Source organism: Fibroporia radiculosa (assembly GCF_000313525.1).
Source record: "Fibroporia radiculosa TFFH 294 genomic supercontigs, scaffold1297, whole genome shotgun sequence".
NCBI classification, from domain to species: Eukaryota; Fungi; Basidiomycota; class Agaricomycetes; order Polyporales; family Fibroporiaceae; genus Fibroporia; species Fibroporia radiculosa.
Window position 1 is genome coordinate 1 of NW_012133605.1, and position 13,102 is coordinate 13,102.

At 53.5% G+C, this 13,102-nt stretch overlaps 4 protein-coding genes across 4 annotated transcripts; 3 read left to right on the plus strand and 1 right to left on the minus strand.

Moving 5' to 3' along the window:
- Positions 1-34: 34 nt before the first annotated feature.
- FIBRA_08633 (uncharacterized protein) lies at positions 35-3,472 on the plus strand (the record flags this gene model as incomplete). Its single annotated transcript, XM_012330268.1, has 10 exons — positions 35-67; positions 123-742; positions 793-893; positions 952-1,034; positions 1,102-1,195; positions 1,244-1,489; positions 1,546-2,177; positions 2,234-2,964; positions 3,023-3,187; positions 3,241-3,472. 10 exons carry the CDS (start codon positions 35-37, stop codon positions 3,470-3,472), a joined length of 2,937 nt encoding a protein of 978 aa, XP_012185658.1.
- A 692-nt stretch (positions 3,473-4,164) lies between these two features.
- Positions 4,165-7,621, plus strand: FIBRA_08634 (uncharacterized protein; the record flags this gene model as incomplete). Its single annotated transcript, XM_012330269.1, has 10 exons — positions 4,165-4,322; positions 4,389-4,752; positions 4,852-4,975; positions 5,282-5,602; positions 5,656-5,769; positions 5,824-6,068; positions 6,120-6,377; positions 6,426-6,511; positions 6,566-7,254; positions 7,314-7,621. The coding sequence occupies 10 exons, from the start codon at positions 4,165-4,167 to the stop codon at positions 7,619-7,621; spliced, it is 2,667 nt and encodes an 888-aa protein (XP_012185659.1).
- A 375-nt stretch (positions 7,622-7,996) lies between these two features.
- FIBRA_08635 (uncharacterized protein) lies at positions 7,997-10,041 on the minus strand (the record flags this gene model as incomplete). Its single annotated transcript, XM_012330270.1, has 5 exons — positions 7,997-8,131; positions 8,186-9,520; positions 9,582-9,677; positions 9,737-9,870; positions 9,993-10,041. The coding sequence occupies 5 exons, from the start codon at positions 10,039-10,041 to the stop codon at positions 7,997-7,999; spliced, it is 1,749 nt and encodes a 582-aa protein (XP_012185660.1).
- Positions 10,042-10,096: 55 nt separating this feature from the next.
- Positions 10,097-11,918, plus strand: FIBRA_08636 (uncharacterized protein; the record flags this gene model as incomplete). Its single annotated transcript, XM_012330271.1, has 4 exons — positions 10,097-10,152; positions 10,204-10,787; positions 10,838-11,443; positions 11,503-11,918. 4 exons carry the CDS (start codon positions 10,097-10,099, stop codon positions 11,916-11,918), a joined length of 1,662 nt encoding a protein of 553 aa, XP_012185661.1.
- Between the last annotated feature and the right edge of the window lie 1,184 nt (positions 11,919-13,102).

Genomic DNA, 13,102 nt, shown 5'->3' on the forward strand with positions numbered 1-13,102 from the left:
GCGGCTGTCGTGGAAATAACTGCCGTTGCAGCACATGTCTTTTCCGTGGTTCAATATTCACGAGTTCGTATTTGTCGATGACTTTTCTGTTCCATTACACTAATATCTTGAATGGTGGGTAGGACGAGCCATCAACATCGCTGGATGCCCTCCTTCAGTCGCTTCGGTTGTGGAATCGTGCCTTAGACACCTTATCTCGTCTCCACCCCAGTCGGAAGCCAGACACAGGCGATGACAACCCATTTGAGGTCAAGGACGATGGTGGCAAGCAAGACCAGTCAGCCGGCGAGCAATCAATCCCGCACAAAATCTTTCAGCCTAGGGCATTCATGGAGAGCATTGAGTGGCGCATCGCGGAAGGTCTTCTTGAGACGCTCTTTGCACTGGCACATGCATACTGCGCTAGAGGATCTCCCCGAGAGGCCGAGTACTTCGTTCGGCAAGCCTGCGACTTCGCGGAATCACTGAATGCTCTGGCTACTGTTAGTCGTGCTCTGGCCCGAAGCGGAGAAATGCTCTTGCAGCTCGGACACCTAGAAGAGGGCTTTGCAACACTTATGCGAGCGACGAATTTGCTCACGGATGTAGCTGGCCCCGATGCAGCAGATCTCGTCCGTCTGCGTGGCGAATACAACCAACGAAGTCGCAATTTCGAAGACGCCCAGGTACTCTATGAGAAGGCTATAGTAATGCTGGATGAATTGGACAAGACCTTTTCTACTCTCGATGGGATGGCCATCAGGTGAGCGCAGCATCAGTGCCTCAGCAACATGTGTCTGATACTTGTAGTAGTGGAAGGAGGTCATCTGGAAGCCACCCGCGACTGTCGACTTCACAAGGTTCTTCAGATGCGTTGTTACCCACCATTCTTGCGGCAGTTCTACGACAACATGGTCAGTTCAATTATGGTCGAAATATCGCATTAAATTGACAAATCTATATCTTCTTCAGTGTCATTGCTCCATGACGCGGGAGGAGAATATAAAGCGCTGTTAGAGCGTTTTACTTCATTGCCATTGAGCGCAGAGACTAAGGTATGTGGCCAGTTTGATTCATCGTGTAATGCGAAATCATCATAATTCAATGTCGTGTACCTGTTAGGCAGAGAAAAGCGTTCTTATGGCCAAGCTCACGCTCGACGATGCATATGCGCAATTTCGTGGTGATATGTTCTTGGGTTCCTTGGCTGAGTCCGGTATGTCCGTTGCTGTTTCATTTTCTTAAGTCACTGAACCATGAGTAGTAATCACCATTCCGATGGGAATATCGAGTCGACGTCAACCGGTCTTATCATCCACTGCTCGTGACATCCTGAACCTGTTATACGCCACCGAAGATTCGCTGCAAGCTGATATGTCAGCTATCGCAGTCAGAGGCAGTGTACCGCATGTCCGAGATACGTCCTTGGCTTTGGCGATGATTCGGGCATTACGCAGCTCTCTTGGCGACAAAGATTCATCAAGCGCTTCGGTCATTGCTCATCTATTTGGTATTACTTTTCTCTCTATTCGCCGATTTTCTTCGTTCATTCCTGTGACCCTACAGACACTGCTAGTTCGATCGCCCTTCGACGCGAAATGCTCGAAGCAATCAAATATAAATTTTCCGACCCCGTAGCATTTGACGATCTGCAGTGGCCTACGATGGCGTCTAATGGGTCGCCAATCCCTCACCAACTGAGTCGTCGACGTCTAAGGTTCGATGCATCTGATGCCTTGGATGACGAGTCAGAAGCGCTCTTAATGTCACCGCAGCTCAAGGAGTATTGGAATGTCGTGAGACGAAGATACCAGTCTCGACCCTTCGCTGGTAGCGATGTATCCTCGAGCTGTAATGATCTCCCATTGCATTGGACGATTGTGAACATCAATGTCACTGAAGACAAGAGTTACATATTTGTTAGCCGGCAGAGGGCTGGCCAGCAATCTATGGTATTTTGTTTGCCATTGAAAGAGCGCAGGGACACTGAAGACAATGAGCATCTTTCGTTCCACGACGCCATGACGGAGCTCGAAGAGATCCTTCATCTCAATGACGAAGGAACTAGGCAAGCAGCCAGCGTCCAAAAAAATAGCAAATCCGCTCGTGCGACTTGGTGGGCTGGCCGCTCTGCACTTGATGCAAGGCTGCGGGACTTGCTCCAGAACATCGAGTTTTGTTGGTTTGGCGCATTCAAGGTGAGCGAGTATTGCGACCCCTAGGACGATTACCTGAGACTTCTCTATTCTTACAGGCGATCCTTAGTGCTCCGCATGAGTATGCTTCAACGGTTTTTTTGGCGCTACGAACGCGTATTGAAAGCATTTTCGCCGCGAGTTTGATGATGCGCGATCAAAAGCGGGTACTTCAAGTCACTCTGGATGATGCACTGATGGAATGTTTTTCGGCACTTCCACCTGATTGTCGCGACGAAGAAATTGAGGACCTGGTCTATTTCGTCTTGGATCTGTACCAATTCCACGGGATCCCTGTGGCCATCGCCGAAGTTGACGTTGATCAGCTTGTGATAGATATCAGAGACGTACTGAAGGAACATGCGACGAAGATCAAGGACAAGGTGACTACAGTGGACAATAGCCACACCTTCCTCATTCTAGACAAGAACGTCCAAGGCATCCCCTGGGAATCAATCCCGGTCCTGAGAGGTCAAAGTATCAGCCGAGTGCCCAATATGGACTTCCTCCTTGACAGGATTGAGCTTGCTCGTCGACAACCACGATCCAACGATGCACAGATACACAGCAACCAAGTCAATACAGCTTCCCAGTCTCTCGTCGATAGGATCGTCCTAGACCCAGGGAAGACGTATTATCTACTGAACCCGAGCGGAGACCTGAAGAGCACGGAAGATCGCTTTGCGAGCTGGCTGAAAAGTATGCGGTCTGTAGGCTGGGACGGTGTCATTGGCCGCCAACCCAGCGAGCAAGAACTCGTTGATGCTTTGTCCCAGAACGACCTCGTCGTGTAAGCATCTTCCCGTGCTGATGACGCCCCGACGCTGATGCAACTAATACATCACCAGATACTTCGGCCATGGAGGGGCCGAACAATATATTCGTTCGTCCAAGATACGGCATCTGTCACGGTGTGCAGCAACAATGCTGTGGGGCTGCTCGTCTGGAGCACTGAAGCATATGGGCGACTTTGACCGCGTGGGGACACCATATAACTATATGTTGGCTGGATGGTGAGTCGACCAGCTCGGCTCTTTGTGAACTGGCTAATGCGACAGACTGCTAGTCCGACTCTAGTAGCCAATCTCTGGGACGTCACGGACAGAGATATCGATAAATTCTCGCAAGTCGTCTTTGATGACTTACAGCTGACGCCGGTTGGTGTATCTAGAGCGCAGGAGCGCAGCGACCAAGCATGTTCCGTTGTTACCGCTGTCGCCAAGGCAAGAGAGCATTGCAAGCTCAAGTATCTCACTGGTGCTGCGCCAGTCGTGTATGGTATTCCGTTCTACTTGTAGTGCTCATTATGTATATCTGATATCTGCTTTCATCTATCCGAAATTTGTATATTTACTGTGATCCACGGTCGCTTGAGCTCGCTGTTTCATGAGTCATAGCCTCACAACGATCGGAACGGCGGTGGCACTTGAGTATTTTCAAAGCCAGCGGCATGCGCGAAACAATATCTGTAAAAGGGGCACTTGTCGTACGAGACCACACTTGTCAACCTAGACTCGCAGGCCAGTCGGACTTAGAACACGTTCTTACCAAATAAAAAAAAGGAGATTTTGAGCGCGAAAACGAAGAACATGTTCTAACTGTCAACCTATTATAACCCAGGTGTGAGTATGTCCGAATAGACAAACACAGATAATGCAGACTGTGGTCTCCAGTAAACCCCAACTCAGCCCAAACCTGACCGTATCTCGGATCATCTGACATGGTATTATATTCTTTTGTGCACTTTGCTGATGGAGCTAGCGAACCATATGCAATAACGATCATTGTGCCAGGACAAGGCGAGGTTATGTCAGCACCCCTGAGGCATACCCGTCCCCGCGTGCCCGAGCCTTGTCCTTGTCCTTATCTTCCTTCCCGTTTCCCAGAACCTGCAGGTAGTTAGCGCGCCAGACTGTCATTCCGTTCACAGCGCGCGGTACGAGGAGCCCCGTCGTCTTCAATGCAGGTCCCAGCTCCCGATTCGCCTCGCATGTCCGAGTCCCCAGCGCCATCTGGCGTTCAGGGAGATCTCGAGCTCGAATTGCTTGGACTAGCCAACGCGCTGTACAACGTCGGAACAACCGTGGTCAATGATTTGACGAAGGAAAAAGATAAACAGGGAGGTGGAAAGCAGGTTGGTTCGCGAGTGTGAGCATAGGTCGTGATTGCTCTCCCCGTGCCGCTTACGCATCCCACATACTATCTTGTACACAGCAACGAAGTCATTAGCCATCTGGCGACCATCGATGATATGGCAAGACACGTCGGTCTGATGGTGCCGCTGCAGGTGCTCACGGATATAGACAACTCGCGCAACCCGCTGCAGCTGACGCGGGAGAGGCTCGAGCGCGCGGCGACGGAGAACCAGTTTATGAACGGGAAGATCCAGGCAATTGACGTGAGTGGAATATGTGTCCTCGCGCGAGATGTGTCGCTCATTGTGGACGGGCGGGCAGATGTATCGCAGACACTTGGACGAGATACTCGCCCAGACCTTTCCGGAGCTCTCTCAATATCTGCTCGAGACGGATTCAAGCCTTCCATCCTCGATGGAAGGCGGCCACGATCCGACCGCTCTGTAAATGATCGCGCTAGGTTTGTGGCCAACTGCTGGTCCCATCATTACGGTCGTCCGTAGCGCATCACGACCGCCGCTTGGTGCTGACAGTCCACTCAGGTAAAACGCCGCGCCGGTCGTCGCCAGCGGCACAGGCGCATGCCGTCCATCCGCGCAGGTGTCGGAGTAATTGACCCTGCTGTGCCTGGGAGACGGGTGGATTCGTTCTCCCGGATGTCGCCAAGTAAGTGGTGAAGGGAGTCGCGTGCCATGGGGTATATGGTACATGGAGAATACATATCTCAGTATCTCGAATAGACCAATACTTATGATGGTTGCAACAAGATGGAATCCCCACCCTCCGCTGCACGAACGGGAGATTTCCCCGCGGTTTTGAATCTGCAGGCTACGTGTGAGAGGGTGTGTGCGGAGAGCAGCAACCGTGGTGTATTTGCATCGGTTGTCGCGTTGCCAGGGGAAATTCATTAGACGATCCAGAGGGACATCAGCCCGAGCGTTCCGGCGACCGGTTAATGGAGTCGATCTGCAGGCGGCAACCCTTTGCCTTTCTGCACATTACTTTCTCCTCGACGCAGCTCGCTCGTCGTCTCCATCCTCTCCTTAGCTCCCCGCACCGTCTTTCACGCATTTGTCAACGAGCTTGCACGACTCACGTCTACTTGTCCAGCGGCGCGCTCGCCATTCTCGCATCTGACCCTTTCGATCAGATTCTCTGCTCGCCCGTGGACGTCCTCGTCCTCCTGTGCACCTGCACACAGCCAAATGCCGAGTTATCTCGACTCTTACAGTGCCCTCTCATCCTCGTCCTCGAGGTCTGATGTGAATACTGTCCTGCAGTCTATCACAGATGGTATGCCTCTTTCGTCTAGCTTCGCTGATTGCTGGTATTTGACTCTCGCACAGCCTTCCCGTCTCAAATTGATACTACGACACGCAAATCGCTAATTCAAACCATTCTCGATGATGTGACGAAAGTGAGCTCTGGCAACGGAAAGAAGGGGAGACTGGCCCCCAAGGGTGTGTGGCTGTGCCTCGCGTCTAGTCGTCGCTCTGCTCAAAGCCCATTCCTAGATGCTTTTCCAGCCCTCTTGGCTGTAAAAACACTGGGCAAGGACCCCGCAGGCTCGGAGGTCATTGCCACCTCCACAAATCTCTCTACTTTATTGGCACTGTCTCATGCGCTCAAAGACAATGCCGATGCCTCTAACGAGGCGCTTCGATGTATAGCAAACTCGCTGCTCCTTATTAGCAGTGCCCGGGACACCTTCATCCAGAAGGATGTTGGTGGAGGCGAGGCGGCCGTTGACCTTCTTGAGGTGAGTGGCTCAGACTGCGTCCGTGTACATGGTCGTCTTACTCTCTGCTAGAAGTCTACCAACCCCGAGCGCATTTTTCTGGCTTCGCGCATCCTGTTCTTATGTACTATATCTGTTGCGTCGTCGGCGACTTTCATCCAGACCCTCGTTGAGGGGAAGCCGCAGGGCCACTCTGGAAATATTATTGAAATCATAGGCGCAAAGCTCGACGGCCTCACGAAGAGCATCATGGCGAGCGCAAAGCTCTCACGAGAGGCGATGACCGATCTACTTAAATTCACGTTTAATCTGTTGTTACACTATCCAAAGGTGCGTGTGGGCGAGATGCATGCTCGCAAGTTGCTGATAACGCTTCAGATCGTTGATGACCCACCGGCGTCCTCCCCCGGAGACGACGAGGACCAGAAAGTCATGGGTGACTGTTGGAGTGACCGGCTAGATGGGTGAGCAAATTCCTCCGTACAACGGGCGGTTGGTAATCATTCCCATCTCCACAGAATTCTTCCCCCACTACTCAGAGCGTTCAATGCACTCCCACCGTCAGCGCCGTCGCCTCTGGCTGCGCCGCTAACACATGTAATTCACTCACTGATTACAATCCCCGTGACATCATCGCTGCGACCAAAGTGGTTCCCGCTGTCGTCTCCGCGAAGTCCGATAGTGAAGGGCCGGGACTCGTCGCCGGGCAGCGCGAGCGCAAGCAACAACGGGTCGCCGACCCTCGGGCCAGCAAAAGACCTGAAGCATAATGCGTTCGACCGCGCATTTTCTGCGCTGACGGTCGGGCGGCGGTCGCTGTCGCGCTCCGGATCACCGACAACGCCCGCGGCAGACCTGCTCCTGCGGGCGTACGATTTACTGGACGTGTCGCTGACCCATTACTTGCCGGGTGCGGTGGACTCGGACGATTCTAGCGTGCGGGAGCGGTGTCGTGCAGAGGGAAACGCGAGCCTAGACGACGTGCTCGTGCCGCTGGTGCTGCTGATCAACAAGGTCTGTGTCGCAGACGAGGCGACGCGGGTGCGCATGCGTGAGTGGATCTTGCCCGCGGATCTAGACAGGACGTCCCCGCTGGAGGGGCGCGCGGATTTCTTGGGCCGCTGTCTGCGGCTGTTACAATCGGTGCACCACGCCCGGCTCAAGTCTGCCGTGGGGGAGATGCTGTATTCTATATGCGATTCAGACGGTACGGCCGTGCGTTCTTCAGTGTAACCTCTTTCCTTACCTGTTGTTCTGGTTCTTCAGCGAGCCTACTTGCGTCGTACGTCGGGTACGGCAATGTCGCAGGCTTCCTGTTCCATAAAGGTATCACGGGGCAGCCCGCTCGTGCGTCGTCGTCTACCGTACCGGCGGCCACGCCGTCCGGTGTACCCATCAACCCTATTACTGGGATCGCGGAGCAGCCCAAGCAGGAGATTGAAATGACCGACGAGGAGAAGGAACGCGAAGCCGAGAAATTGTTCGTCTTGTTCGATCGCTTGGAGAAAAGTGGCGCCATCCAACCTAGCCAGAATCCGATCCGCAAGGCTGCCCAAGAAGGACGTCTGGGTTAGTGGCGATTCATATCCACATTTTGCTCAAATGATTTTGTTCGGCCGTAATTATTTTTGACCGCCATCCCTTTATGTTATTGCGCACGACGCTTGATGTTCACTTTGTTTAGTAGTCTTTTGATTGAAGCTCCTGCCTCACATCACTGTTCATACTGTCGTATACCCACAGACTTACCACTGTATCTAACATACATGTCACTAATCTCTCCATGTGTCATACATGTGCCTTTTATTGTTCAACCATGATATATACGTCCAACAACACTGGTGATGCATTCTGTGTCGTCATCAGCGTAAGGCGAACGTGGAGCATGGCATGCCGCACAATCCATAAACAGATACACAGGATAAAATCAAGCAAGACAAAACATGGGTTTAGTCGTCGAAGGTCACCCTCCTGCCTTCGGAAGCGGCAATTGCGCCGGTGCGGGGTCCTCCACGACCGCCGCCACGACCACGGCCCCGATCACCACCTCGGCCGCGACCGCCTCCACCACGTCCGCCAAAGCCCTACAAAGTGATGGATCAGTTTATGGGACATGTTCATGGGCAACTCAAACTTACGCGTCCTCCACCGCGACCGCCTCTGTCCCCAAAGCCTCCGCGGCCACCTCGGCCACCTCGGTCCCCAAATCCGCCTCGTCCACCTCTGTCCCCAAATCCACCACGTCCACCACGGCCTCCACCACCATTAGAATCTCTGGGTTGCGAGTAGTCGAGCCTCACGGCACGGCCTGCGATCTCCTTGCCCGATACGCCCTCATACGCGCTCTTGGCCGTCTCGACGTCCGAGAACTCGACGTACGCGAACCCTTTCGGACTGCCGGTCTCGCGGTCCGTCGGCACGCGCACGCTCTTCACGTCGCCGTACTCGCTGAATGTCTCCCACAGCAGGTCTTCCGTCGCGCTGAAGCTGAGGTTGCCGACAAACAGGACTGCCGACGGCTCGCTGGGCTTGTCCCCATACGCGGCGGCGCGGTTCTGACGGGCGGCGTTCGGGTCCCGCTCGGTGGTCATGTCGATGTTAACTGGACGGCCATCGATCTCCTTGCCGGTAAGCTGCAGTGCAGCCTGGGCAGCTTCCGCGGTTGCGAACGTCACGTATGCGAAGCCGCGCGACTTGCCTGTGTTGCGATCCATCTGGACACGCGCAGATACAACCTCGCCGCAGTCGGCGAATTCTTGCGCAAGCCACTCGTTGTCGACGTTCCATGACAGCCTCCCGACAAAAATCGACTTGTTAGCACCCGATTCGCCCTGGGCCGCAGAATCGTCATTCGCCACCTTGGCCTTTTTCGCGGGTGCCGCCGCGTCGTCATCGGCTTTGCGCTTGCCTTTTTGCGCCGACGGAGCAGCGTCGGCCATCTCGACATCCGAATCTTCCTCGTCATCTGAGCTGTCCTCTGAACCCGACTCATCCGACGACTGCTTCGCAGCAGCACCGTTGGCAGGGGCCGCGGCAGCCTTGGGGGCTTCGTCCTCCGAACTGCTCTCGTCGCTGTCGTCATCTGAGTCGTCTGAGTCCGACTTAGCTGCCGCTTTTGCCGGGGCAGCTTTTGTTGCGGGCGTTGAGACGACCTTGGCCGGCGTCGCCTTTTTGGCAGGGGTAGCCGCAGCTTTGGCAGGGGTGGAGATAGCCTTTTTTGGTTCCTCGTCTTCCGAGCTGTCGCTGTCGCTCGATGAAGATGCAGCCTTTTTAGGGGTGGTTTTTACTTGCGCCGCTTTCGGCTTCTCGTCCTCGGAATCACTGCTTTCTGAATCTGATGACGGGGCCGGAGGTGCGGCCTTTGCCTTGCCATTGGCTTTCGCGTTGTCGGCTTGGGCGGTTTTGGGAGCCTCATCCTCAGAACTTGAATCGTCGCTGGATGAGGAGGCCGCTTTAGCTGGTGCCTTCACAGGCTGTGTGAGATACAAACTCTTCAGCTCTTCCTAGTGTTGAGAGAGGGCCAAGAGAGCTTACCGTTTGCTTTGCTTGAGTTTTGGGGGCAGGAGCGTCAGACTCTGACGACTCTTCACTGCTGCTCTCCTGCTTCTTCTTGCTAGCCTTTGATTTGCTCTGCAGAGAATGAAATGCATGAGCTGTAGGTCAGGAAATGCTACTGTGTTGAAAAGTACTTTGGCTTTGGCTATAATCTCCTTGGATGATATTGGCTTGGCTTTGGGGGGAGCAACCTCTTTCGCAGCAGCCGCTGCCTTGAGGGAGGCTTTAGAAGCCTTCTTTTCCGCCTTTTTGTCCGCCTTCTTATCTGCTGACTTGGCCATCGTGAGGAGGAGGGACTCAGGGAGAGCAGAGGTGTTGGGAGAGATCCAGGGAAACCGCAAATTTTCCGAAAAGGAAACGAAAAACTACGGCAACAGCCGTGGGAGAAACCTTCCTTATATGTGGCAATGCCCCGCCGTTCTCGGCAATTCCTCGGCATGAGGGACTGGGTCGGGACTTCGCGAGTACAGACGCGCCTTCACCAGGACTTGAAGATGGATGTCGACGTCGTCGTGCTCGGAACTGGATTATCTGAATCTATCACAGCTGCGTGAGCATGATACTGCTGTGTCTTTGTCGCATTATCTCAGCTTGTCTCCAGCGCACTTTCGAAAGCGGGTTTTAGCGTGGCTCACGTCGATGCCAATCCATACTATGGCGGTGATGAAGCCTCTCTCACTCTCGACGAGCTCGCAGCTTGGGCGGATTCTCACTGCACCAGCAGCGATGCTGCATCGCCATATACGCGTTCGCAGCGAGCTAAATTCACATCTATCTCCTGTAGTTCATCTTCGCTCGCGCAGTCCCGACAATATTCATTGTCTCTTGCTCCTACTATCATTCCGTCGGCTGGCCCATTGATCGATGCTCTCATTGCTTCGGGCGTATCTCGCTATGGGGGCTTTAAGCTGCTCGAGAAAGTGGCCATCTACGACGGTCCTGGCTCCGTCAAGGCTGTACCTGGGAGCAAGGAGGACGTATTCAAGAGCAAGGAACTCTCGCTGGTGGACAAGCGCAGGCTAATGCGATTCCTGATGTTCGCTTCTGGTGATTTCGAGACAACGAAGGAAATCGAAGGCAAGGCAGAGATACCTTTCGTGGAATTTCTGAAAGATGCATTCTCTCTGGATCATCGCTCAGCCAACGCAATTGCGTATGCGCTGGCCTTTTGCATTTCCCCGTCAGGTATATGTTACACATGTCCGCTCTAGTCGATTGTTCATATCTGTATGCAGATCCGACGCTTCCTGCCCTACACCGTATCAAGCAATACTTGCGTTCTACAGGACGATATGGCCCTTCGCCGTTCCTGGTCGGTCATTACGGCGGGCTCGGCGAAATTGCGCAAGGATTTTGTCGCACCGCCGCTGTGAACGGTACAACGTACATTCTTGGCCGACAGATTGCGTCGCTTGAGCGGCCTAAAAGTGATTCAGTCGATGAGAGGTTGAAGTTCAAGATTGAACTGGAAGACCTTCCCGAACAGCTTACATGCTGTCTCATAGTAGCTTCGCCGGACTATTTGCCTTCACAGTATCTTCCTGGAACAACGGAGGCGCGGCCTGATGATCAGTCTACCACGCACAGTGCTCACGCAGTGGCGAGATGCGTAGCCATTATCGACCAGCCAATCTCATTTTTGGAATCTCAAGCAACCGCGATCGACCATTCCGCTGGGGAGAATCCCTATGTTGAAGAGAACGAGTCTTCGCATGCTGCTACGGATATTGATACGGCATTGCTGGTATTTCCTCCGGGCTCACTACCGGAAGGATCTGCTACAGTTTCAGTCAATGTTTTGGTCGCTGGTGAAAGTAGTATGTCTACACCGCGAGGCAAATGTAGGTCATGTCGTCCAGCATTTTCCGTGTATTTGGGCTAATAAAAATCCACAACCTAGGGGCCCTCTATGTCTCCATGCCTCTTCTGGATAATTCCAATCGCTCGGCAGAAGAACTATTGCGTCCTTACCTTGCCGCAACTCTCGCTTTGACGGTACAACACAGCGCGACAACCATACAGCCACTGTTCACGCTGTTCTACGTGCAACATGCGGATCCGTCGTCAGAGTCCAGACCCGACACATCACCTGTCATTGTTGCACCGACGAGCTCACGCCGCCTTCCCGAAAACGCGGACTCAGCTACTATACAGGCGGAGGGCATGTTCTGGAAAGCGATTCGCATGCTTAAAGCGTCTGGCCGGCGCCCACTCCAGCAACGGGGAGAAGAGGAAAGTGGCATAGAAGATGAGGTGGACGTGGACTCGTTTTGGCCACCGTTGGATGTTGTGGACGACCCCAGCGACGACTGGTAATTCTTATAGTATGTACTGGATCCGTTGATTTCGAAGATCTACTGAAGGCGAGTTGTGTATATCTATGTATTGGAAGTACTCGCGATTCCGATAATATGCTCCCATTTGAATTCTCTCGCGCATGCACAAAGCATATCCACCGCCTGAATTCCCTAACATTTCTGGTAAACACGTCGGGAGTCTACGCAGTGGAAGGGCTGTAGTACCTAGCCTCTGGAACGACGCCTCCAGCGCAACGCGGTGCGACTTTATGATGTTGCCCCCATATGGTGGCCTTTGGGGAATATCCGCCCGGGGCGTACTACCGTCCGTATATATGCGCTCATCACGACGAGAAAATGCGAACGAGCCGGCGTAGACAAAGATGTCGTCCGCGTAGCAGAGCACGGCGGCAGAGTAACAAACTGACGACAAGCTAGTCCAAGCCGAAGCTTGACCCCCTCGATGTTCTCGTCTATCACCTATCTTTCGCCGTGCGGACGGTACCAGCCACTCCAGATCCACCATGCGCCCGGTCTAGATGCGCTCAGGCAGACAAAGAGCCACCAGGCTTACGGTACGTTCTCATCTCACGGCCAACTTGAGCTTTTTGCGGACTAGGACCAGGCTGCGCAAGATGCACGAATGTGGCCGCCTCCGCGTGTCGAAGACGGGGACCACACGTCTGACCCTTGGAGGCCACCGTAGTGTCTCAAACGACCCAAGTATCTGATACGGCGGTTGATGCATGATGTACGCCGTTCTGGGAAGCTCGTGTGGTTTGATCTTCTGCCGAGACTATTGAATATCTGACATGCGCTTGCCGTATATGCGCGAGCCTGTGCCTGGACCGATGATGAACAAATCGTCAGGAAGCTCTGATTGGAGGCCATGATACTGGAGTCACACACACATTTCACTTGCTTCCATTCCAGAGGCGACGGAGTGTACCGCAGGCCTTTCAATTGCGAATGCGCATTATACAGCTCACGCTGATTTGTTGCCTCCGGCTGGCCAAGACATGCGCACATCATGAGAGGGCGGTGGTCAACTGTTAGTGGCTTTGGCGGAATTGTGCGAATCTTTCTCGCCATGTACTGAAAGAATATAAATTAGAAGAGGTTCGTCCATAGCTGCATGAACCTTGCATCACTGAGCACACCTGAACCTCGTCTCAATCTTCTCAATCCTCGTTAAATCTTATC